General features: G+C 34.8%; 1 protein-coding gene across 4 annotated transcripts in view; it reads left to right on the forward strand.

Moving 5' to 3' along the window:
* DPYD (dihydropyrimidine dehydrogenase) overlaps positions 1–24,520 on the forward strand; it is a 796,351-nt gene that overhangs the window by 341,623 nt on the left and 430,208 nt on the right. For all 4 annotated transcript variants that reach the window (XM_025417538.3, XM_035718273.2, XM_049111637.1 and 1 more), the window contains 3 exons: positions 4,644–4,751; positions 6,564–6,733; positions 22,482–22,692. In XM_025417538.3, coding sequence (XP_025273323.1) covers positions 4,644–4,751; positions 6,564–6,733; positions 22,482–22,692 — 489 coding nt within the window. The remainder of the gene's footprint in view (positions 1–4,643; positions 4,752–6,563; positions 6,734–22,481; positions 22,693–24,520) is intronic.

Consider the following 24,520-nt stretch of genomic DNA (forward strand, 5'->3'; position numbering starts at 1 on the left):
TGTGTCTCAAAAAATGCAGAAAATAAAAAAAAAATTCAGAAAATGTCAGTTGTCTCATAGAATTGTTTTGAGAATTAAATGAATGTATAAAAACCACCTACCTATATGCTAGGCATTTAGAACAGTGACTATAATATAAATCATCAATATATGTTTAATTAGACTTTCTATAATGTAAGCAGACTTTTTTTATTTTAGGAGAAGCTGAAAATTATCATTTTGCAATAATCTTTTTTTGAGATCAATTTTTTTTTTTGAGATCTTATTTATTTATTCATGAGAGACACACAGAGAGAGGCAGAGACACAGGCAGAGGGAGAAGCAGGGTCCCAAAAGTGAGCCTGATGCGGGATGCACTCCCAGGACCCCGGGGATCATGACCTGAGCCGAAAGCAGAGCCACCCACTGAGCCACCCAGGTGCCCCCATTTTTGCAGTAGTTCATAAGGTGGTGTTCCTTTGTATAGATACATGTTGAAACACCAAAAACTTCATTAACTATTCTAGAAAAACATAGAAACTATCTGGCCTTCTTGAAAGACAGAGAACACTGTACATCTACTAAGCTGAGCTGTTTTGTTTGTCAAATCTTTGTCAATTCTTCTTTATTCATAAACCTCCTTCTTCCCACTGAAAGGTGAATTAAAAAGTCATTTCAGCATCATTTTGAAATCATTCTGATAGAGACACATACCTTATTTATTAATATGCCACCTACTCTCATGGAAATCTTCTTTGATAGATGGGTATTTGCAAGTTTCATTATCTTTCATATTTCACGTAAGATTGCTTCATTTTTCTTTTTTTTTCTTTTGTAGCACTTTGTTTAAATTTGCTAAGGCTTAATACTTTAAACTCTTTTCTTTCCTTGCCATAAGATGTGAAATTTGACGGAATTGATAACTACATAATAAATAAATCTATCTTAATATTAATAGCTAATGTTTAGTGAGCATTGACTATGCAGTCTCAATGCTTAAGACAGATGGATAGATTCCTTTAAATCTCACATCAATGAAAGAAGATAACTGTTGTCCCTAGCAGAATCATTAAGAGACATATAGATATAGATATATCATATTATAGAATTTATTTCAGGGAATTGGCTTATGTAATTGTGGGAGCTGGCAAATTCAAAATCTGTGGGCTGGGCCTGCAGGCAGGATTTCTTCTTCCTCAGGGAAACTTCAGCTTTATTATTAAGGCCTTTCCACTGACTGGTTGGATGTGTCCTACCCACATTGTCAAGGTAATCTCCTTTACTTAAAGTCAACTGGTTATAGATGTTAACCATATTTACAAAATGCCTTCATGACAATACATAGATTAGTGCTTGATCAGATCATTTGATAGTCTAGCTAAGTACATATAATCACAGGCACTCACACAAGATCACAGAGCTGGTAAATGGGAGAGGAAGACCTCACACCAAGTCTGGCTAATAACAAAGGTCCTGCTCTTAATCACTGCACAGCATCATGGTTAGCAGATGCTAGGGTACTTTTGCCAGCTGGGCCAGACTACCAAACTGTCTGTGAGGAGAGCTTCAGATGTGCTGCCCTAGGTCATAAGGGATGACCTGTCACCCACACGGGCAAGAAGAGCTCAATGGACCTTGAGACTTTAAAAATATGTGTATCTTGAGGTGTGGCTAAATAGACTACAGGAATAACATTATGAGCCTGTCCAGTTTCTGACTCATTTTTTTTTTTCTCTCCTTAAAGCCATTATCCATAAGTCAGGACATCTAACCAGTGCCCTCTTGAACACCTACAGAAAGAATCTGATCCAGTAAATGTTAAATTCATTAGAGGGATAAATGCAGAATGGAGTAAAAGCACAGGAAATTCACTTGTCCTTGTCAATCTCTTGATCCAAGTGAGAAAAATGAAATTTAAATTTTACCGAAGCTTTTTTCTTGTAAAATAGTCCTTGCAGGATAGGAAAAGTCTTCTCCATAGATCCAGTGGTGTATTCGATAAGAATGTCTTGGATTTCTTTAGAAAGGTTATTTTTCTTTATTTTATTCTAAAATTGTTATTATTATTTATTTGAGAGAGAGCACTAGCAGGAGGAGGAGGAGAGGTAGATGTAGACAGAGAGGAAGCAGACTCTCCGCTAAGCAGGGAGACTGACACACAGGGCTTGATTCCAGGACCCAGAGATAATGACCTGAGCCCAAGGCAGCCTCTTAACCAATTGAGCCACCCAGGCACCCCACGAAGTCATTTTAGCAATGGGTTTATAGAAAGTAATCACAGATATAAATTTCCCTCTCTGCCTTAACCATGGCAAGTAATGAAAAAACCTCAGATTAGGAGTGAGTAAAGGGAGGATTTTAGACCTGATTGACAGTAAGTGTGGAACTTTTATCTGCCACATGCATTTTCTGTGCTTTGTTTTTGATCTGCTTTAAAGATTTTTGTTTATCATATCTCCTTGATATTTCATAGCACTGCAGGTTATTTTTCTTGCGTGTGATTTTTTTTTTACAGGAAAATGAAGTGCTATAGAACATATGCTATCTCTGTCATACAGTGGTATATATAAGAGGGGAGGCAGGTCCTTATTTAAATTTTGGTATGTAGCATATGTATGTATTGGGTAGACTAACCAGGTGTAGCTAAAACTATAGTCATTTTTAATAGCTTTCAAGAGAAATTGTTTTGTTATTAGAGTCTTCAAGTACATATTCAGCTATTTTTATGTAACTGTGACTTCTCTATCCCAATCTTTCTAAAGAATTATATAGATAACCACACATTTATGTAATAGTTTCCATGTTATAAATATACCTAAAGAGTAATCCTTTATGTCAGAAAATGAGGAAACAGTCTTCTCACATTTCATTTATAAAGAAGCCAAAGCACACTATGTTAACTAACATTCCAGTTAATTTAAGTAAAAACTTACAAGGAAAAAAAAAAAGAAGCCAAACCAAAGATAAGTCAAGTGACTTGCCTCACCTTCCTAGATAAATAAAATACTTTTAATAACAAGTGATCTTAAACTAATAATCTATGAGCAAAGGGCAAATATTTGAGAGGAAGTCATGCTGTACAGGGAAGGAAAATGTTTGATTTAATTTGAAGGGACAACAGCAGTCTTTTGTTGGTTACACTTCCACTCATTCCACAAACACCTTCAGCTTTCAGATTTCGTATGACATCTACCTTATCGTACCAAAGTCATTCTTGGGCCATTCTTATTACTCTAGATGTCCACCAACAACTACTCATTGCTCTTCACTTAACAATAAAATGAAATCTTACCTCTAGGATAACCCAGAATTTGGGGAAGTAAGTAAAGTTGAAGTATAAGCTTTCTCCTGCATTTGTGGAATTGAGATGAATTAATTCTACTCTTCTATGGTAGTGCGAGTGGCTGGGGGGCAGTGATTGTTATCAGATTTGCTTTGTTTATGCTTTGAAAAAATTTAGTCTGCTATTCATTTTCTTTTCAGAATTTTGGTAATTATTTCCTAACTATGTGCTTAGTGCATGCATGTTGTTGAAATTTTGGAAAATAAAGAAATAATGAAAAAAATAGACTATCCACAGTTCCACCACCAGAAATGATCACCATTCAGATTTCATAAAACTTGAGTCCTACTATATGGAGTTTTGTATCCTGCTAGTAGTTCATTTAACACTGTATTTTGACTACAGTCCAGTGTTATTTTTTTAAATATTCATTTTAATGGCTGCATTGTGTTCTATTCATTTTATTGACATTTTGGTTTTCCCTCATTCTCTCTCTCTGTCTTGACCATTTTTGCACATTAAATCTTTATTTCCATGTCTTAGTGTTTACTTAATATAGATTCAAAACTATTTTCTAGAAATTGAGCACCAATGTGTATTTGCATCAAGAATATAACAAGTATCATCTTCACCTTGCCACATAGTCTAATTTTCTTAAAGCCTTTACTTCTTAATAAACAGGATAATATCTCATTGTTTTAATTTATAGTTCTTAAATTACTAATATAGTTAAAATGTTGGTGCTTAGAAGTTATTTATATTTTTCAATATCTCTATTTTGTTATCTGTTGTTTATGTTTCTATTGAGAAGCTTATATGTTACTGAAGTTGAAAAACTTCTTTATATAGTAAAGATCTTTAATTAGTTAAAATATTGCTCTAGTTAATCAAGTATTTTTTGTGGTAAAATACATATATTCTTTCAAGTTTTTAATTTTTTTCTTAGAATTATCTGTCATAACCAGGAACTAGATTCATATGTATCCATATGGTGTTTTAGTTTTGTGATTTTTTTTTATATTTTTATATTTAGCACTCTAATATGCTAGAAACTTATTTTTATTTATGACATGAGGAACTAATATAGCCTGATTTTCCCTTTAACGCTGTATGTATATATATGTGTATGTATCCATGTTTCTGTATACCTATATGTGTACTTGAATACATGATATATGATGTGTGCTTAGTTATATAGTAAAGGTATACACTAAGGTCTGTAACAATGTTATATACATTTTTATGTTGATCTGCTTATAAGATTTCTCCCCCGCCCCGAACCACGTTATTTTAATGATCTTAGCTTTCTACTTTTTAAAAATACACAGTAGGAAAAATCCCTTCTTCTGTTAACAAGATTTTATAAATTTGTATTATTTAGGTTTGCCAGACCCCAATAAAAACAGTATCTTCAAAGACCTGACGCAGAACCATGGATTTTATACATCCAAAGACTTTTTGCCACTGGTAGCCAAAAGCAGTAAAGCAGGTATAACATTGTTTTTTATTCTTAATGTTGCCTTTGTTGTTTATGTATCATAAATTTGTATTAAATCCAGACTTAGGAGGACAGTGTTCCGATCTCAAACCATTTTTGCTATGCCAATATAAAGTTAAAAACAAGTATGATGTAATGGTTTTCCAGGATCAACCATTTGTTCAGTCTTCAATCAAACATCATCATAAGGGTTTTTTCACTCTTTCATATAGAGGTCTATATACTACATCATGTTAAATTGCTTCAAAGTGAGAGTCTTAAACAGTGAAAGATGTTCTTAAATAGCAGGAACTTTATTTTAGGAACTATCTTACATTATATATTTTTTTCCTTAATTTTAAAATAGGATAAATTTTCACATATCTTACATAATTTGTGTCTAAGCAGGCAGAAAGAGACAGCAATTTTATGAAGTTAAAGGAAAACACTTTAATAGACAGATCCTAGTATGTAGGCTCTGTGTATAATATCACTTCATACAACCTAAGAGGAGCAACCAGAAGGTAAACCAGCCCGATGCTTTGGTTGGATGAGAGTCATCTAATTATATGTAAAAAGATATAAACTTACTTTTTTTAACCTGTAAGCTAAAAAGATAAGAAGCTTTCTCTATTAGATCATTCTGCAGAAGTTTATAGCTAAACATGTTTACTGTCTCCACCTTCCTCCTACTTGGAGAAGGGGATTCTATACTTGCAGCTCTTTCTAAGGAAGATCATAGCACATATAACATATTTTTGAGGATTACAGGTACACTGTAATTCCAAATGTACTCTTCCAAGTAAAATAATTACACTTATAGAGATTATAGGCCTATGCTTCCCATGGTATAATTTCATTTATAATAATTTAGCTTTCAGCCCAGGGTGTGATCCTGGGGTCCCGGGATCGAGTCCCACATCGGGCTCCCTGCATGGAGCCTGCTTCTCCCTCTGCCTGTGTCTCTGCCTCTCTCTCTCTCTCTCTCTCTTTCTATGTCTATCATGAATAAATAAAATAAATAAATAAAATAAATAAATAAATAAATAAAATAATTTAGCTTGTCAGTAGTTTTATTTAGTCTGATAACACAGTGACACCTAACACATAGAGAAACCCTCATTTTACTTTTTTTTACAAGAATCTTCATATAGACATCTAATCCCCATATACATGTCCTTGAGAAATGGACATTTAGAAAGTCATATTTCTTTTATAGCTCTATTTTACAAACAAAACCAGGGAAAAACTGTAAAGGAGAAAGTTCATTTTAACTATATCAAGAAAACAGTTGTTAAAAATTCTTCAGTTACATGGAAAGCATTTATTCAGTGCGTAAATTTTCAGTTTCCAAAATATGATATATAGTGGGGCTATATGTTAGAAATCCTATAGAATAATATCTAAATAAAGTATTTTCATGAAATGCTGTGAATTATGTTTACCCAGATGATGATCACTTTTTTCTTCTAACAAACAGAAGCTTAATGACACCAAGTTAAAAACACGTATCTGACTTTGACCAAGCATGTTTTAATTGATTGATTCGTTTGTTATGACCTAAACTCTTCAAAATGTGTTGTAGCTATCCTTCTAGAAGGAAAAAGAAGTTAAAGGTACTGACTATGAAATTACATATATGAGCATATTTTTAAAATGGGAATAAAACTGTCTTTCAATGAAGCAGAATAATTTGATAGTGACACTCCATCCTCGAAAACTGCAAGATGCAATTTTACACTGCTTTGAGTACAAGTATCTTTTGAGCTGTCATGCAGAAATGGTTTCTCTACTTGAAAATGGGGTTTTCCTTTCATCATTCAGGAATGTGCGCCTGTCACTCTCCATTGCCATCGATACGGGGAGTCGTGATTGTACTCGGAGCTGGAGACACTGCTTTTGACTGTGCAACATCCGCTCTATGTTGTGGAGCCCGCCGCGTGTTCATCGTCTTCAGAAAAGGCTTTGTTAATATAAGAGCTGTCCCCGAGGAGGTAAAATGGAACCATCAGAAAATATGGAGTTGTAATGTGACGGATTTTAGGAGATGAAACTGTTAATGTGCAGTCTCCTACTTAAATCATTAGAATGTTCTTGAAATTGTGAAATGCAAATTTAAAAATTTCCAGGCTCACCAAGGTTTTTTTTTCTTTTTTCTTCTAATTCAGACATTCAAAGTAAAAGAAAGTTATTTTATAATACTTTATTTGGATAAAATGAGAAATTTATTTTTATCGGTACTGAGTGCTTCTTTTTCTTACTGTCAGTATCTTTGAAATGTATTGTATTTAACTAGTAACAGTGGAATGTGCTAAGTTTTCGTTTCGTGAACAATAGGTACTCATCACAAAATGTAAGATATTAGGGGAATGTGGTAATTAGAGATATTTGGAATTCTCTATAAGCCAAGTTTACAAGCTGCATTCGAAGTCATATGCCTTGGTTATACTTAAAGTCAGTTCATTTTGCTGTGAAGCCAATAGAACAAAGAGATTACCATTTATTTTTTTTAAGAGCTCTCGTGTAAGCATTATTTAGAATTAATAATGAGTTAACTTACTAAAATGACAGATTTAAAATGATTTCATTCTTACAAGTCACTGGTGACTAATCTTGGGTGAGGCATTGGCTGGGTACATGTACCATGGACTTCTCAAATTTTAATGCTATTAGCGGAAGATAATGCCTTATAAAGGATATTAGTCCTGAGAATAAGAACAAAATGTATTTATAGAAAGATAAATTACTCATGTTATCCAAATCAGTATGAATTTGATTTACTTTAGAATGCCTTAATATATATGGAGTCTGTATACCAGGTAAAAATTATAACTGTAGTCAATAGGTAATTTGCCACACGTAGATTAACCACAATAGATTAATCTCACTAAGATATGAGATCACCACTGGTTCATGATTGGATTTCAGATGTCAACTTTGTTCTCTGGGCTTTTTTTTTTTTTAATCCATTCTACCCATTCAGACTTTTTTCCAAAATCCAAGGTGGAGATGGTCACATAATTTTGGGAGTTTGTTTCTGGAGTCTGATCTATAGCATCAATCAGTGCGATTTCATTGTGTTATAAATAAAAAGAAAACATCCATACTGAAATTAAGTGACTTGCCTAAGATCAAAAAGGATGGGAGCTAATTTTATTCATCTGTGTATCTCCATGCAGAACACAGGTTCTCAGCAAAGAATAAATAGTTGACACATATGTTTTGAACTAAATGTTTTAAATCTTGTAGTTCTGAACAAAGAAGTTTTCATTAGAAAAACTTCACCGTGAGAATTGGAAGGGAAGATGACCCTGGATGGAAATGACAGTTTATACTTTATCTTATAGCCATCTTCCGTTAACACAGATAGCTAGAAATAAGTGATGTCTATTCCTTCTGCCCTCAGTGGAATACACACAAAAAATGAGACCAGATAATTACTTAGAAGGCAGAGGCAGTCTTTCTTCCTTTCTTTCTTTCTTTCTTTCTTTCTTTCTTTCTTTCTTTCTTTCTTCTTTCTTTCTTTCTTTCTTTCTTTCTTTCTTCTTTCTTTCTTTCTTTCTTTCTTTCTTTCTTTCTTTCTTTCTTCTTTCTTTCTTTCTTTCTTTCTTTCTTCTTTCTTTCCTTTTTTCTTTCTTTCTTCTTTCTTTCTTTCTTTCTTTCTTTCTTTCTTTCTTTCTTTCTTTCTTCTTTTTTTTCTTCCTTCCTTCCCTTCCTTTCCTTTCCTTTCCTTTCCTTTCCTTTCCTTTCCTTTCCTTTCCTTTCCTTTCCTTTCCTTTCCTTTCCTTTCCTTTCCTTCCTTTCCTTCCTTCCTTCCTTCTTTCTTTCCTTCTTTCCTTCTTTCCTTCTTTCCTTCTTTCCTTCTTTCTTCTTTCTTTCTTATCAACCAGGATACATTGACCCCATTGTGTACCAGGCATTGTCTTGACAACTTTAATACAGCCTGTACCTAGTAAGGGAAGGCACTTGATGATCAAACAAATTAACTGTCACATAAATAGTATATTGAAAGGTAATTAGTGCTATGGAGAAAAGTGTTTTAATGTAGAGGGCATTTTTATTTGGGGTGAGGGTACAGTAGAAGAAGTGGCAGGATTTGCCAATGTATATAGGTTAGCCCAGGAAGGCCTCTCTGATAAGATGACTTTGGAGCATAGAAATGAAGACATTGAGGGAATATAGACATTCCAGGCAAGGCAATTGAAGAACACTGTTAAACTTCTAGGGATATTAAAAAATAAGTCAGTGTGACTGGACCAGTCAGTGTAAGAGAGGACAGTATGTGGCACACTGGGTGAGGTCTTGTAAGGCCTTTACTTTTTTTGTATAAAAGTGGAAACCACTGGACTGTTTTGAGTAAGGAAGCACCAAGATCTCAGTTAAAAGTTTAAAGCATCTGCTCTGTTGAAAATTGACTAAAGAGATTTGATTCAGAAGCAGGGAGACTGTCAGGAGTTAATTAAAAGAGTAGACTATCAGTCAGTGGGACTGGCTTATGGGATGGAAAGAATCAGAGTCTAGGCATAGCTGATCATAAGGCCAGAGTTCACTGGGCTGAGCCATGGTTTCCAAACTGTTGAAAAATAATGGGTCTATGGAACAAAGCCCCACATCTGCAGTACAGCTTTAGTAGAACTCAGGTGGATCTCAGGCCTAATTAAAACCACAAAAACAAATGTTTGAATGTTTATTATTGGCTTACAAGAAACCAGATTTTTTATATGATCTTTAAATTCCTTGACTGTGAGCTCCATAAGGGCAGGGACCATGGTCAGCTATCTTGGTTCCTTTGTTTCTTCCCCCTGCCTAGCACAGTGGTGCCGCATATAAAGTATTCAGCAAAGAATTGTGAAATGAATGTTTCCTGAAGGGAATTGGCATCCAGGGCTTCTGTCATTAAAAGAACTAATACTTTTGGGGCAGCTGAGTGGTTTAGTTGGTTGAGCGTTGGACTCTTGATTTCAGCTCAGGTCACAATTTCAAGGTTGTGAGATAAAGCCCAGCGTGAGACTCCATGCTCAGTAGGAAGTCTGCTTGAGATTCTCTCTCTCCCTCTTCTTCTCTCCTTTTGCCCCTCCTCCTCCCCCACTCACTGTCTCTCAAATAAATACATAAATAAAGCCTTTTTTTTTTTTTTTTTTTTTTTAAGAAGAGCTAGTACTTTCCAGGTTAGATCAGTATGACAGTAATAGGCCTTTGAAGGTTAATTTGGTAATTTTTGGCAAAATTCCTCAGCATGAGAGAAGGAATAATACATAATACATTATCAGAATATGCATAGATTTTAGGGTTGGGTTTTTGGCCAGTGCCTATGTTTTATGGGATTGGAGGCTTTTAGTATTTCCAGAGGTTCTGGTATTAATGCCTCATGTCCATCACATGATTTTGGTACATCAGAAGAGAGCCCATGACTAGGCAGTGCTAACACTTATGAAATGGGAAAGTCAAGAGGAAGTTCGTACTTCAAGACAGGGTTTTGAGAGAATATATTCTAGGAAAAATGATAACCAACATGAAAGATTTAATATCATTCCCAATTTCTCTGTAATTCTCCTATTCTTCCTATGCTTTCTACCCCTAATACACTCAAACTACAACTATGCTTGTTTTCTTTAAAGTCAGTGAAGAATGGCAAAAATGGGTATTTAGGGTTTTTCTCATGTGTGTGTGTTGTTAAATGGGTTTGGGCTCTTGGATGGAATTTGGGGATAACATGATTTTTTTGTTGGTAAAGGTCCTCCTCATTAAGCCTGTCAGTGTGCATATATGCAAAGCTTCAGTCTGATTTTCAGATGGTATTAGAGGGAGGGAAATGCAGAACAATATAAAGTTCTCTCATCCTTTCCTGGCAAATATGAATTATTATAGAAGCCAGTTACATTTAATGTTACGTTGTTAGTAAGAAAGAACAGTGTGACTGGATCCAGAAATGCTTTAATCTGCTAAAGTAGGAGGCAACACCCAATAGATTCAGCAGTGACACCCACATCCCATTTTTTGAATGTAGATGTTCTCAAACTTTAGTATGCATCAAAATCACCTGGAGGGCTTGTTAAACACAGCTTGCTGGGCCCTAGTCCCAGAGTTTCTGACTCAGTAGGTATGGGAGGGGCCCGAGAATTTGCATTTTTAACAAGTTTCCTGGTGATGCTCAGACTGCTGATCCACTGCTCTTACATATCATCAATGTAGTTTCCAGCTGTCTAATTAGAGCCATAAGCAGTGTACTATTCGGGGGCACTTTCCATCTTAGTTAAGAAAGCATTAATATATGGGATACAAGTTTGATGAAACAAAGATATGGAGGCATCGTCAGCATATTGATGTAATTCTGATTCCAAATGTCTTTCAGTCTCCCTTGTGGCCTCACACACATGCTAAATAGGATGCTACTGACAAACTAGCGCTTCTCAGCACTGGGTCCTTAGGGAAACCAGCCAATCACTCGGCACTATCCTCTAAGAAGATGAGGGAAAATCTGTTAATAATTCCCTCCAGTACTTTCTGCAAGCTTAAATAGGTGAGATTAAATTTCACAGGATAACAGAATCCCCCAAAATGCTGGTATTAAAAGCTGTTGACAGATCAGATAAAACTGCCAGAATGCTTTAGGCAGTTGGGAATCCCTAAAAGGAGGCATGAAGGTCAAGACTCAACAGACCTGCTTGAGTAGGTAAATTTAAAGGATAAGGTTATGGGAGGACTTTGTAGTTCTTATTAATTATTACTGAGAAGAATATGGTACAAAATTAATTTAATAGTACAAACCCACACACAAATTTTAAGAATCTGTTGTTCATGTATTTAATTTCCCAATATCAGCAAAACATGGATTTCTAATTCTGCCATATTATAAATGGGCTTTCTATAGTACTATCTGTTGCCCTTTGGCTCCCCCCTGTTCATCTGCCAAAATATTAACTGATTTACCTTTGGTATGCCTATTTCCACATATTTGAGCTATTCAGAGGGAAACTATTTTGATAATTCATGCTACTTCATTATTTTTAATAATAAAAATGACAGCACCAGGTTGCCTAATCAGTCAAAAATTTGTTACTGTAACTCTGAAATAATACATTTCCTTTTTTTTTTTTGGAAATAGTATATTTTCATGTGTAAGAATGTGACTTTTTGTTGACTCCTAATACCCCATAATGGATCCTGTATATGGCACAATCTTTAGGCCTCCCCGCAGACATTTTTAATATCAGATGATGTTTAAGCTACATCCATTGATACTTCTATTATCTACGTCTTACTGGCTAAGCATACATTTTATACCAGTAAGTAATGCTTTCCTATAGTTAAATATAGGAAATGTGAACTTGGGACTGTTTTTAGAAAATAACCTCTATATGTTAACAAATTTAATTTTACTTACTAAGGGTGATACTTTTAGCAGCACTTCAACATTTGGCACCTGCACATCATTTAAGTTTGTATTCTTCACAGAAACTAATCAGAACCTGTTAGCATGATGGGCAATATGAAGATACCTGAAAACAAACAAATAAATAAACATATAGGGATCCCTGAGTGGCACAGCGGTTTGGCGCCTGCCTTTGGCCCAGGGCGCGATCCTAGAGACCCGGGATCGAATCCCACATCGGGCTCCCGGTGCATGGAGCCTGCTTCTCCCTATGCCTATGTCTCTGCCTCTCTCTCTCTCTCTCTCTGTGTGACTATAATAAATAAATAAAAATTAAAAAAAAAATAAACATATACAATTGCCCCCAGCACACAGAGTTAATTAGTGGCAGCTAGGGGCTCCCCTGATACTAAGATATTAATAAGTATACCTTGAATAGTTTAATGATAGCATGGGAATGACATTTCAAGAATCTGTGTGTGTTTACATTTTTGAAAAGGGTGAAAATTCAATGTCACATGAGAAAGTAGAATGGAACAGTTGAAAAGCTTTTAACTAAAAGTTGGAGAACTTGGTTCTAGGTTACATATCCTAGCCCGAGAATGCCCATCTGTAAAATTACTGTTGTAATTAGATGCTTCTGAAAGCTTTTTATATCCCCCAAATTCTGTATTTTGAACATTGAGAGATAGATACCTGAATGATGTGGAATCTGGATAGGAGAGCTCTATCTCCTCATGGAATGACAGCAACTCTATACTGAAAAGTTTGGCCCTGTCTAGAAATATTACACTTGAAACAAATTGCAGTTTTGTTACCCCAACCAGTTGGTAAGGTAAAAATCTGCTGCATTCAAGACATGGATAGCAAAGTAACTGGCACATGAAGTTGTCAGAATTCTCCCCTGCATGTGATAATTCAAATGGCAAGTGGGACCAAAAAAAAAAAACCCAGCACAACAAACAAACAAAACCTGTAAATAGTCCATGAGCCAACAGAAGCCTGTGCTCATCCAAGATTATATACTTTAAAAGCTTACCTATTTTCAATAATTCCAAGGGAAGGATGGTGAGTATATTATGTTGACTAGGAATATCTGTAGAGCTGAAAGCTATGTATCTCTTTAAAAGGTTTAATAATCATTTATGATTCATATGTATATGTATTTATGTATATACATATCTATATGTGTGTGTATACAGATGTAGACATATAAAATCATTAGCAGCAAAGATTTATATTATCAAATCACTGTCAAGCTTTATTACATAGCAGTGTGTTATTACTCTATTAACTTTAATGTGAAAGCTAGAAGCCCTTCTCCCATTAGTAATATTCCTCTCACTTTTCCAGTGTCTTCTTTTCTTGTCTTATACATTGACAATATTAAAAAGTAATTTGCATAATTTTAAAAAATATGCATGTTGGTCAGGCACCAATACCAAAAGATAAGAATAAATGAAAAACATGCATGAATTAATATAAAAACAAATGATTGTCATTTTTTAAAGAATTTTTTTTTTCTTTTAAAAAGGTGAACTTGTCCTTCAAGGCCTGCTCCAAATGTCATTTTTTCTTTGACGGCTTCTTTAGTTTCCTCCTAATTAACGTCTCCCTCCTGTGAGATTTTATAGCTTTTATGCTTCCTGTATAATAGCACTTGTCACATAGGGTAGTTATTACTTTATACTCACCCCACAAATTAAAATGCAAGCTTCTTCAAATGGGTTGGTTCATTCAACTTGTATCTGATTCAAAGTATAGAACAGTGCTTAATCCAAAGCATCAAATTGGTGAATCATGTTGAATAATATTTTCCTTATAGGAAGACTTTAAATGAAAATTAAATATTCAAGATATATAATTTATACATATATACATACATACACCTCAGGATTACCACTGATAGCTTTTAAATAAGTAATACTTTAATTTTTAAATTTTAAAAAATATATCACATTACAATACCAATGTAACATTAGAAGTAGATTGAAAAAAATGAATTGTTCCTGTTCTTCGGTCTTTTAAAAGATAGCTAAGACTTTTAAAAAAAAGAAAGAGAAACTATAAGTAATATAAAAGGTACAAATTAATAAACATTTTTAGAAATAGGATTAGAAGAGAGGATCTTTGTTTTAACAGAATTTATATAAAGAGGGATTTGAAAATTGAAGAAGATACTGCAAAGGCACCAAAATTATACAGAAGATAATTTTGTGAGCTACTCTGACAGCAGCCAGGAATGCTTAACTGTAGCAAAATCTAATATGAGGAGTGTTAAGAGTTAGTCAGATTTAAGAAAATGTCGTCAATCATGAGTAATATTTAAAAATACACTCTTCTTGGGGCGCCTGGGTGGCTCAGTCAGTTAAACATCTAGATGCCTTCAGCTCAGGTTATGATCTCTGGGTCCTGAGATGGAGCCCAGGATTGGGCTTCTTGGTCAGAGGAGAGTCAGCTTCTCCAGCTCCCTCTATCCTTCCCCCCTCCATGCACTCTTTCACTTTCTTTAATAAATAAATAAAATCTTGAAAAAGTAAAATCAAAATACTCTCTTCTTGTTAGAAAAGATGTATTTTGTGATGCCTGTGTAAATGCATTTAAGCCTCTAAATTATCCCATGCATTGTGTTTCTTGTTTTTGCAGCTCAGTAGTGTCACAATAAAACAGTTAGGGGCCACTGTATCCACTGTGTTGTACAACTCTCTCATGGAAAAATGTTTATTTCTGCTCAAGATTCTTCCATTTTAAAAGCTTAAAAACTTTAAAAGCTTTAAAACCCAATGCCTAGGGCAGCCCAGGTGGCTCAGCGGTTTAGCACCTGCCTTCCGCCCAGGGCCTGCCTTCCGCCCAGGGCGTGATCCTGGAGTCCCGGGATTGAGTCCCCCATCGGGCTCCCTGCATGGAGCCTGCTTCTCCTTCCGCCTGTGTCTCTGCCTCTCTCTCTCTCTGTCTCTCGTGAATAAATAAGTAAAATCTTAAAAAACAAACAAAAACAAAAAACAAACAAAAAAAACCAAAGCCTATAACATCATAGTAGGTATTAAAAGGAACCTCAAAAAAATAAAAAATAAAAAATAAATAAATAAAAGGAACCTCAACCTGTGGTTTCAGCAAACTTTTTTTGCCAAAGAAAAGAATAATTGCAGAATTAGCTTATATATTCTAGAGAGTTGTAAACCTATCAGAATTGCTCTGCTCTCCACAACTGACTGTGTGAGTCTATATAAACTAAAAAGTACAAAACAGGTTAAAAACTGTTTAGTAAATTAAGGAAGATGAGATCAAGAGTGAGTAGGCAGGGACGCCTGGGTAACTCAGCAGTTGAGCGTCTGCCTTTGGCCTGGGACGTGATCCCAGGATCTGGGATTGAGTCCCATGTCAGGCTCCTTCCAGGGAGCCCTCTGCAAGTGTCTCCCTCTGCCTGTGTCTCTGCCTCTCTGTCTCTCTGTGTCTCTCGTGAATAAATAAATATAAAATATATATTTAAAAAAAGAGTAGGTAGGCAGAATTTACTGCCTTTTTCTTGATCTTTCTTTATCTCCTTGGTAACCAAATTCACCAGAAGATTGGATTGTGAAATCAGACTCAGACCAACTAGAGTAATAATCTGCATCAAGCTTTCTTAACAAGTTCAAGGACATAAGTAAACCTGAAGTGTGGTGTAAGCAGGGAGAGGTGCAGGACTCCCAACATGGTTTTCCAGGTCCCATCTTGGTGCATCAAGATGTACTTCAACCTAGATTAATGTAGAGTCTCTAGCATCAGTAGCTCTGTCACACAAAAGGAAGCTGATGCAACTGTAAAATATCTCCAGTTTATATTCAGTTGCATAGTTTATGACTCTTTAAGAGATTCGTGCCCCATAAATCCAGTTCCCAGGTTTTCTTTCTCGTCTTGTTTTATTTTGTTTTTACCATAGCCATCCTAGACTATCAGGCATATCTTGCCAAAAGCATGCCACAGATAAGGGCTCTCCCACTTTCAGATGCTGACTGGTAATCTGTTTCCCAATGGCGTGTTTACAAGGGGATTTAACCAGGTGTCTTTCCTTCTTCCTTTGTTGAAATAAACTCTTTTACCTTCCTACATGTTTCCTCACCTAAGGGAAATAATCTATTGTATACTTCAATTTCTCAGTAACTAATTCCTTTCTAGTAATTGTAATTACTTCCTACTCATCTTTCAAGATTAGTTCATATAGTACCTTTTCCAGGCTTCTTTTTCTTGACCTGCACTACTGCTGTGCAGAATGCCTCTTTATATGCCATGAGTGCACACTGAGTTTATATGTGTTATCACACTGAATACGATTGCTGATTTGTCTGCCTTTGTGAGAGTTTTGAAAGCAGGGATCATTTTATTAGCTATAGAACCTAGCACCATTTTTTTTTTTTTGTAAAGAATAGGTACTTAATGTTTTATAAATTCATGGGTGAATGGAACTCTTTTTGAGTGGTTATGAATGTTTGTGGTATATGCAATAATTTAGCAGTGATGAAATAAAATAATTTTTCAGGATTGTCACTGACCAAAGCAGACTACCAAACAATGATTTGAAATTCCATCTCAGAGGTCCTCATGTTCATATGGAATTGATAACTTGTTAAATATCTAGCTATTCAAGGATCATCTTTACAAAGAATATTGTTTCTTCATATTATTTCTCAAACTGTATAGTAGAATTTAATGTATGCTGGGTTTGAGTTCTCATTATAGTCTATGCTTACTTTGCCTATATGCAATCTAAAAATGAGTTGACATCATGCTTTTAATTATAGTAAATTAAGTTGTTTCATAATTTCCACAGTATGATGCCTATAATATTAATCAGACCAAATCATCACATTACATAAAGTTAATCATTAAAATGATCATCATTACTGCATGCGATAGCATTCTATTTTTATTTCACTCAGCACCAACCATGTGTCTTCCCTGAATATGGAGATAAAAATCAAAGCTAAGAAGGTTTTTCTTACTTTCCTTATATGGTATGAAGAGAGAGTATTAATTTGGTTTATTGAGTCTCCAAAATGGAACCTTATAGATGTTTTCTCCTTCATTCCATTGGTGAAAATAAGGACAAGAGAGATTTGTATGTTTGCTTGATGTAGCACTTGTCCCTCATGAGAATAGGCAGACAAGTAAATATGTGTGCCATGAACACAAGTGTTCATGTACCAAAACTACAGAGTTGCTGATTATTGATGGTCATTAAGAAACATTAGGTATTAAAAAGCACTGAAATCTGTGAACTACTTAGTACAGAATGCCGATTATTTTAAACAGTAAAATATTAAGATCCACTGCATGAGGCTAGACCACTGGTCAGTCTGGCCCATCATTTCATCATGGCAGTGTAACTGACAGCTGAGAAAACATCACTTACTTTTTATTTCAATCTCATAACATAGGTTGCTGTGGTCAGGTAGCAGCCTGTCTTCTGCATGCCCAGTGTATTTACTTTGGGATGGATGTTTAGCAGACATTGACTCCTTATACTACTAATTATCCTTTCATTAACTTGAATGTACTCTGGGTTTTCATGTTAGTAATTCATCTTGGTAAACAAAATATTATTCAAAGTCTACTGTGTGCTAGTCACTTAATGTCCTTCCATGTGGCATATTGGCTAGAGTATATTCTGATTTGCCAGGCATCTGTTTGACCATTCAATCATTTGTTAAATATTTATAATAAATATAACTCCTCAACCCTGGGGATAGCAAATTAGATAAGATATTCTTTCTGTACTTAAAAGAGTTTTGTGAAAGAATTTACTAACAAATAACTTTATTTAAATTCTATTTTAATATTTTACTTTTGTATCTTGAAATTACATGTTCTATGTTTCTACTATCCACTTTATGAAGTAGTACTTCTTTGTCCTAAGCTTACACTTTCTCTGGATTCAAAGAGTTACCATTAATTCATTTATAATATTGAGTTCATAAATCCATCACTTGGTTCCTATATTTCATTATTTTACTGTACTTCTAAACTTACTTAGAATAAGAAGCATGAATCTCTTCCTACAGGGCAGCCTTTATCAAGCCAACCCCTTGACTTTTAATTTGCCTTTGACTAGATCCTTTCATATTCTAATTAACCTTGTTTTGAGATTCCATAACTAGAACCATCCAAAGTCTTATTCTTTCAAATATACAAGAGTTGCTGTCTTTGGATATTAATGAATATCACCCAGGATTTTGTTCAGGCATATCAGGATTTTAGCTAAGTTTTGTCATTCCTTAGTGTATTTTTGGTTTCTCTGAGCCTCAGTTTCTCTTCTTAGCAAGGCAATAATACTTCTTCCCACCTGGGATTAGTTGTGAGGACAGCAAGCAGCAGAGTACCTGAGGTTGGGTGCTAAAGTTGTAAATCATGATACTAGTATATTACTGGCTTTTTGCGCCATGATAAGAAGAAAAAGTTGGCTTAAAGCTTAAATACTTAAAAAAAAAGCTTTAATATATAAGTATCATAAAATATGTTTTGTGTGAAAATTAAAATGAGCCATATGTAAAGCACTTAAAAGAATACCTGCTCTCATGGCTTCTGGGTGGCTCAGGTCATAATCTCAAGGTCCCGAGACTGAGCCTCCATATCAAGCCCCATGTTGGGCTCCATGCCTAGCGTGGAGCCTGTTTAAGATTCTCTCTCTCCCCTATCCTCTTGCCCCTCTCTCAAAGAAAAGAATGCTTGCTACCTAAGTATTTATTATTATTTTTGTCCCGTTAGACAGGTATCTTAAATATGAAAGTAAATTCCTCTGTTGTCCACAAATAAATCAAAGGATATTTCGCTTGACACATGACTGTACTTACTTTGAATTCTCATTTTCCTAATATTTCCCTGCTGATTGAGATAAACCTTATCATCTCAAAAAAAAAAAAATCCTATCATCTCAGCTCTTCTTTTCCCAGTATAATATCAGTACTTTCCAAATAAATACATATGTTAAAGTGATATCTTCCTATCTTTCCTTTAAAAGTTTTTCCATCTCTTGCATACAATGAAAAATATCTACTTGATAGCACAATAGCAAGAAGTGGTATGATTTATGTCTGCTGCCCAATTGTAAAGTCTTACATGTTTTAGAGAATATAGAACATGTCAAGTTTCAAAAGTTGAATTTCATAGTAACTTTGTGGAAGCCACTGTTCACACTCCTCAAACTTCTGTGCACTATCACATAGTTGGCACAAATGCTGAATATTTAAATATAAGCTATTAATCCTAGTGCATATGGAAAATTATTATGTGAGCTGAGGATATATTATAGTTTCTTCACGTTCATAACCACATAGTTTTTAGGCCTTCAAAAGTCAAAACCATGGTAAGAATACTTCTAAAAGCAATTTTTCAAGCATTAAATCATTGATAATAATTATTTTAAAGGTTTTGATTTGCTTGCAGTGTTCAATTTGGTTTTAAATTCAATGCCAAACTTGCCAAAAAACATATCAGATTATCTACATAGAATAATAGATACTAAGTATTAATAGACATGAAAAGTAAAATGGGACAAAACAGACCTTAAATCAGTCTGAGACATTCTTCCAATATGTGCAGCATAGCTCAGGTTTTTATTTCTGCCCTTCACAGAAAAGAGTACTATTATAAATATGCATCATGTATTGATTTATTCAACCCATAAACATTTGTCATTGTTATTCAATCAAGTTTGGCATTATCATTAAAATTTAGTATCACTTGACATTTTTGAAACATAATAAACTGGTTTATATTGATGAGTTATAAGGTGCTATATAACGCAAATGTGACAAAAGTGATACAGAAAACATATCTTATGTATGGAGCCATATTTGTAATTAGAACTATTCAAGAAATAGTTTGCTTTCTAGAAATTACACATTTTATTTTGTAGGAAGTTAAGAGTCTAAGGTTTTTTGGCCTTTGCTCTTGGGCAACCTTTCTATTGGAATCATAATCCTAGTGGTAAGTGATATTGAATAGTCCGAAGAATGATGGGGGGCAGGGAGTGAATTCAGAGAATTGCGACTACAAATAAATAGTATTTACTTGCACTTTTTATATGTTAAGTTCCTTTAGGTGGTTTACATTTCTAAATTGCTTTAAATAACGGCACAAACCAACTAATTAGATATTATCCCTATCTTACATATAAGGAGCCTGATGATCAGAGAGATTTACTTAGTGACTATCTCAAGTAAACAGTAGGATGAAGTCTCAAACCTTATTCAATTACACTTATCCCTAATTTTTCTGTGTAAACAGTGAGCAATTTGAATCTGTTGTTTTGTATATTTACTATCCGTGATACACCAAATAGCTAGTATTTTTTATATCAATAATCTCTTATTTTTATAAAGAAAAGGAAAATATTGTACAATCATAATTTTTGTGGTCCAGTTTTTAAGGCTTTATGGCCAGTATTCAACACATATCTTGTTTTTTTTTTTTTTTTAATTCTATTTATTTATTCATGGCAGACACAGAGAGAGAGAGGCATAGACACAGACAGAGGGAGAAGCAGGCTTCATGCAGGGAGCCCGACATGGGACTCGATCCCGGGTCTTCAGGATCACATCCCAGGCCTGAGGCAGCGCTAAACTGCTGAGCCACTGGGGCTGCCCTCAACACATATCTTAAATAAGACAGAGACTGAATAGTTTTATGCCAAGATAGAGTAATGGCCAGTGTTCCTCAGGGTTTTTTAAGGTTGTATTTATTTATTTGAGATGGAGGGAGCTTGTGTGTGAGTTGAGAGGGGAGGGACAGAGGGAGAAGCCAACTCCCCTGCCTAGCAGGGAGCCTGACTCAGGATTTGATCCCAGGACGCTGGGATCATGACAGGAGCCGAAGGCAGAAGCTTAACTGCTGAGCCACCCAGATGCCCCATGTTTTGTTTTATTTTTATATTGTCCCTCCAGGGAGTTTTTTAAAAAAAATTTTTTTTAATTAACTCCCCCCACACAAACACACATGCAAATACACTGTAATTTTAATACTACAGATACTCTGTATATTTGTTTATATACTATTTCTTATGGGTGGGGGGGTGCCACAAATTATTGTGACATCTAAGATTCCTTCCTCAAGAATCAGGTTTGCTCCCTTATGGATGATTACTGTCATTGAGAATGCATGGTATAGACCAACTAAGTTCAGAGCTAGTCAGCTATAATCTGATAAGACAGTGGTTCACAAATTGTCATTTCTAGACCAACCACATAGCATCATTTAGGAATTTGTTAAAAATGCAGACCCTCAGGCCTCATCCAAGTCCTATGAATTAGAAATTCTGGGGGTGGGTCCATGCAATCTGTTTTAACAAGCTCTCTAGGTGATTCTGATACATGCCAAAGTTTGGAACCACTAATTATGGACAGAGTGCTGAGATATAGGTCTATGGCTTGATCAGAACATTAAGCAAGTCATTTTCTATCTCAGTTTTTCCATTTTGATGTTGCTCAGACAACTCCTGGTTTGGAGCCTTATACACACACCTTCTCAACCTCACTTGTCCTACTGAGAACCCACCTCTGTTCCATGAGGGAGGGAAAAAATGAGACTTAATACCCCCTCAACCTGTTCAGTAGTACATTTTTTTTTAAAAAGACGACTCCGCATACTAGTTAGGGTTACATTGACAATGGCCCCTAAGAACAGTAAATGGAAAAATGAATAGATATGTAAAGAATTAATATTCTGTCTTGATAGGCGTCACATTATGGGCATGAAAATGAAAATAGCAGAATAAATGAGGTAATAGACCTGGAACAATGGAATTTGTCAAGAAGAGCATCCTTGTTTCTCTTTCTTAAATTTTTCATTTGCAGTTTTATGAAGAGAAGATTAAATGTTATTTATTTCTTGATTCCACAGTTTCTCGATCTTTTCTCCTACCTACCATTTTAATCATGTACTTGCAGAGATTGGCTCACCCACTTGATTGATATATTTCCAGTTTAGATATATGCAACCCAGTAGTATTCAGAAGTATTTATTTTCACACGTGGCATGATTTGAAAAATAATTTAACCTATAGAAATGAAAGCTTATAGAAAACAAGGCCACTATAGCCAAACCCTTATACGCCACCAGCCGTGCGGCATGCAGTCCTCAGAACTTGAGAAATATCTTGTGATGCCATGCTCTATAAACTTCCCCATGACACCTCCAATCAATTTAAGACTCCCCTGAGTCAGTGATTTGCAGAATGTAAATAGCTGATAACTTGAACCTCAGCTTTGGTGAAAGAATAGGCTTCATGTTGATTTAACATGTTTTAAGCAGCAGCCTGTATAACCAAATTAAAAACCAAATATTAAATGGAGAAGAAACATTTTCAAATTTTTCTCTGTTCTTTTGTTCTTTAGGTGGAGCTTGCTAAGGAAAAAAAGTGTGAATTCTTGCCTTTCCTGTCCCCACGGAAGGTTGAATTAAAAGGAGGGAGAATTGTTGCTGTGCAGTTTGTTCGGACAGAACAAGATGAAGCTGGAAACTGGCATGAACATGAAGATGAGACAGTCCGTCTGAAAGCCGATGTGGTCATCAGTGCCTTTGGTTCAGTTCTGAGTGATCCTACAGGTAGGGTGTTGAAAGCTGAAAGGTGCTAGGCAATTGTCTGCTATTTTAGTGCCATAATAGTTTCCAGCTTTCAGGGCATTGTTTTTCACTTTAACATTCATTTTCTTCTTCTAGTTTGAAATCCAAGCAATCTTGATTTAAAAGGCTTAGGAATGGCATTTAGTGCTTATACAGAATTATTTTGAAAGTGGTGGGAATTGAAAATAACATTAATCTTTCTTTTAAGCTGATAATCAAAATACATATTCTATTTTGTAATAACAATTGCCTGTTTCCTCTCTAAGAATGGCTTTTTCTTCAATTAGACCTTGAGTAAGAAAATGTGACAGAGAAGTTATAACAGCCAATCTTCTGTGATTCAGACAAATTAAGACCTAATGAATAGGCAAAAATAGAATTCAGGTGTACTACTATCCTCATGTTAAACTATCACTAGAAACATCAAAATTATCAAATTAGAAAGTTTGAACTTCTCTCATTTCAAATGGATGGCGTAAATGGACATGCTAAGGAAGAACAAAATGCTTCTTAAAAAAGGATAATAGGAAAGGGAAGTGTTTTACATAATATTCCAACTGAATAATAAGTTAATCAATCAAGGCTATTTTGTGTTACATTTTTGCCACACTGTTTTTGTGGGTCATTGATGATGAAAGCTTAGGTACCTATGTGCCTTCATTTTGCAAATTCTTTACCTTTTAATACATATTGTTGAAATGATGATTAACTATCTTATATACTGAAAGGAAAATAAAAGACATTTCTCCAAGTCAGAGATTCATTATGAATAACAGTAACAGCAAAAAATCTAAACCTGACAATTCCTATACTCCCTACTATATCCATGTTAAAATTACATTTTGTGTCTGAAATAAGAAGAGATATATGTATGCAAATGTGCATTTTTATGCAACAGATAAGTAAAAAATTCAACCAGTCATCAGGATATTTTATCTGCAGGACATCAAACATCTTGGTATTTGGAAACATCCAGATGTTTAATGTCATCAAGATAAATGTTTTCAAATAGCTGGATGATGGCCTGAATTTGTCACTTTTCATCTAGATGTTTATGTGATATGTAGACACAGTCACAGTGTGGTTTGTTTATTCATTAACTGAGTTCAGGAAGAAAAAAAAGAACAACGCGTAAATTGCATCCTATCATCTAAAAAATACCATTCTTACTGCTCGGCACATCACCAGAAACTGAGTAAAAAGTTGAATCATATTTAACTAGCAAATCTGTTGATGATTCACTTATCAAAAACTAATTTAGTATACCCATCTAAATTTATGTTTCACAACTGACATCTTTAATATTAAGAAAAATGTATTTTTTCCTAAACAAACCTAAGTAGATATGACTCAGATCATAGAAAAAAGCCTTTGCAAAACTTATGCTCATGTGTGTGAAGAGTGAAAGATTTAACTTAGTATTTAAAATATGAAGTACAAGAAAATTTGATCTAGTCATGTTTATTTTTCAAACTTATCCCAGAATGTGTTTATGTACTTACGTTTTTTACTTTTGCGTGTTTCTTCCAATGTTTCACATCTACTACTCATAGACATTTAGAGAAATCGAAGAAAAATGATGGTTCACTTTACCTTTTTTCCCTCCTCTTCCTGACTTGAAATAACATAGTGCTTGAAAAAAATCATACTTAAATAGAATTACTTGCTTTTCCAGGGCCTTTCAATACTTACATTAATAAGCTACTTTCCAAGTGAAGGGGACCTGGAAGAGATGGAAGGTTAAATAGTATCCATGCCTCTCCTCCCATCTAAATGTTTTCAGGACCGTTTTTTGAATGGAAAACTCTAA

Source organism: Canis lupus, chromosome 6 (assembly GCF_003254725.2).
Source record: "Canis lupus dingo isolate Sandy chromosome 6, ASM325472v2, whole genome shotgun sequence".
NCBI classification, from domain to species: domain Eukaryota; kingdom Metazoa; phylum Chordata; class Mammalia; order Carnivora; family Canidae; genus Canis; species Canis lupus.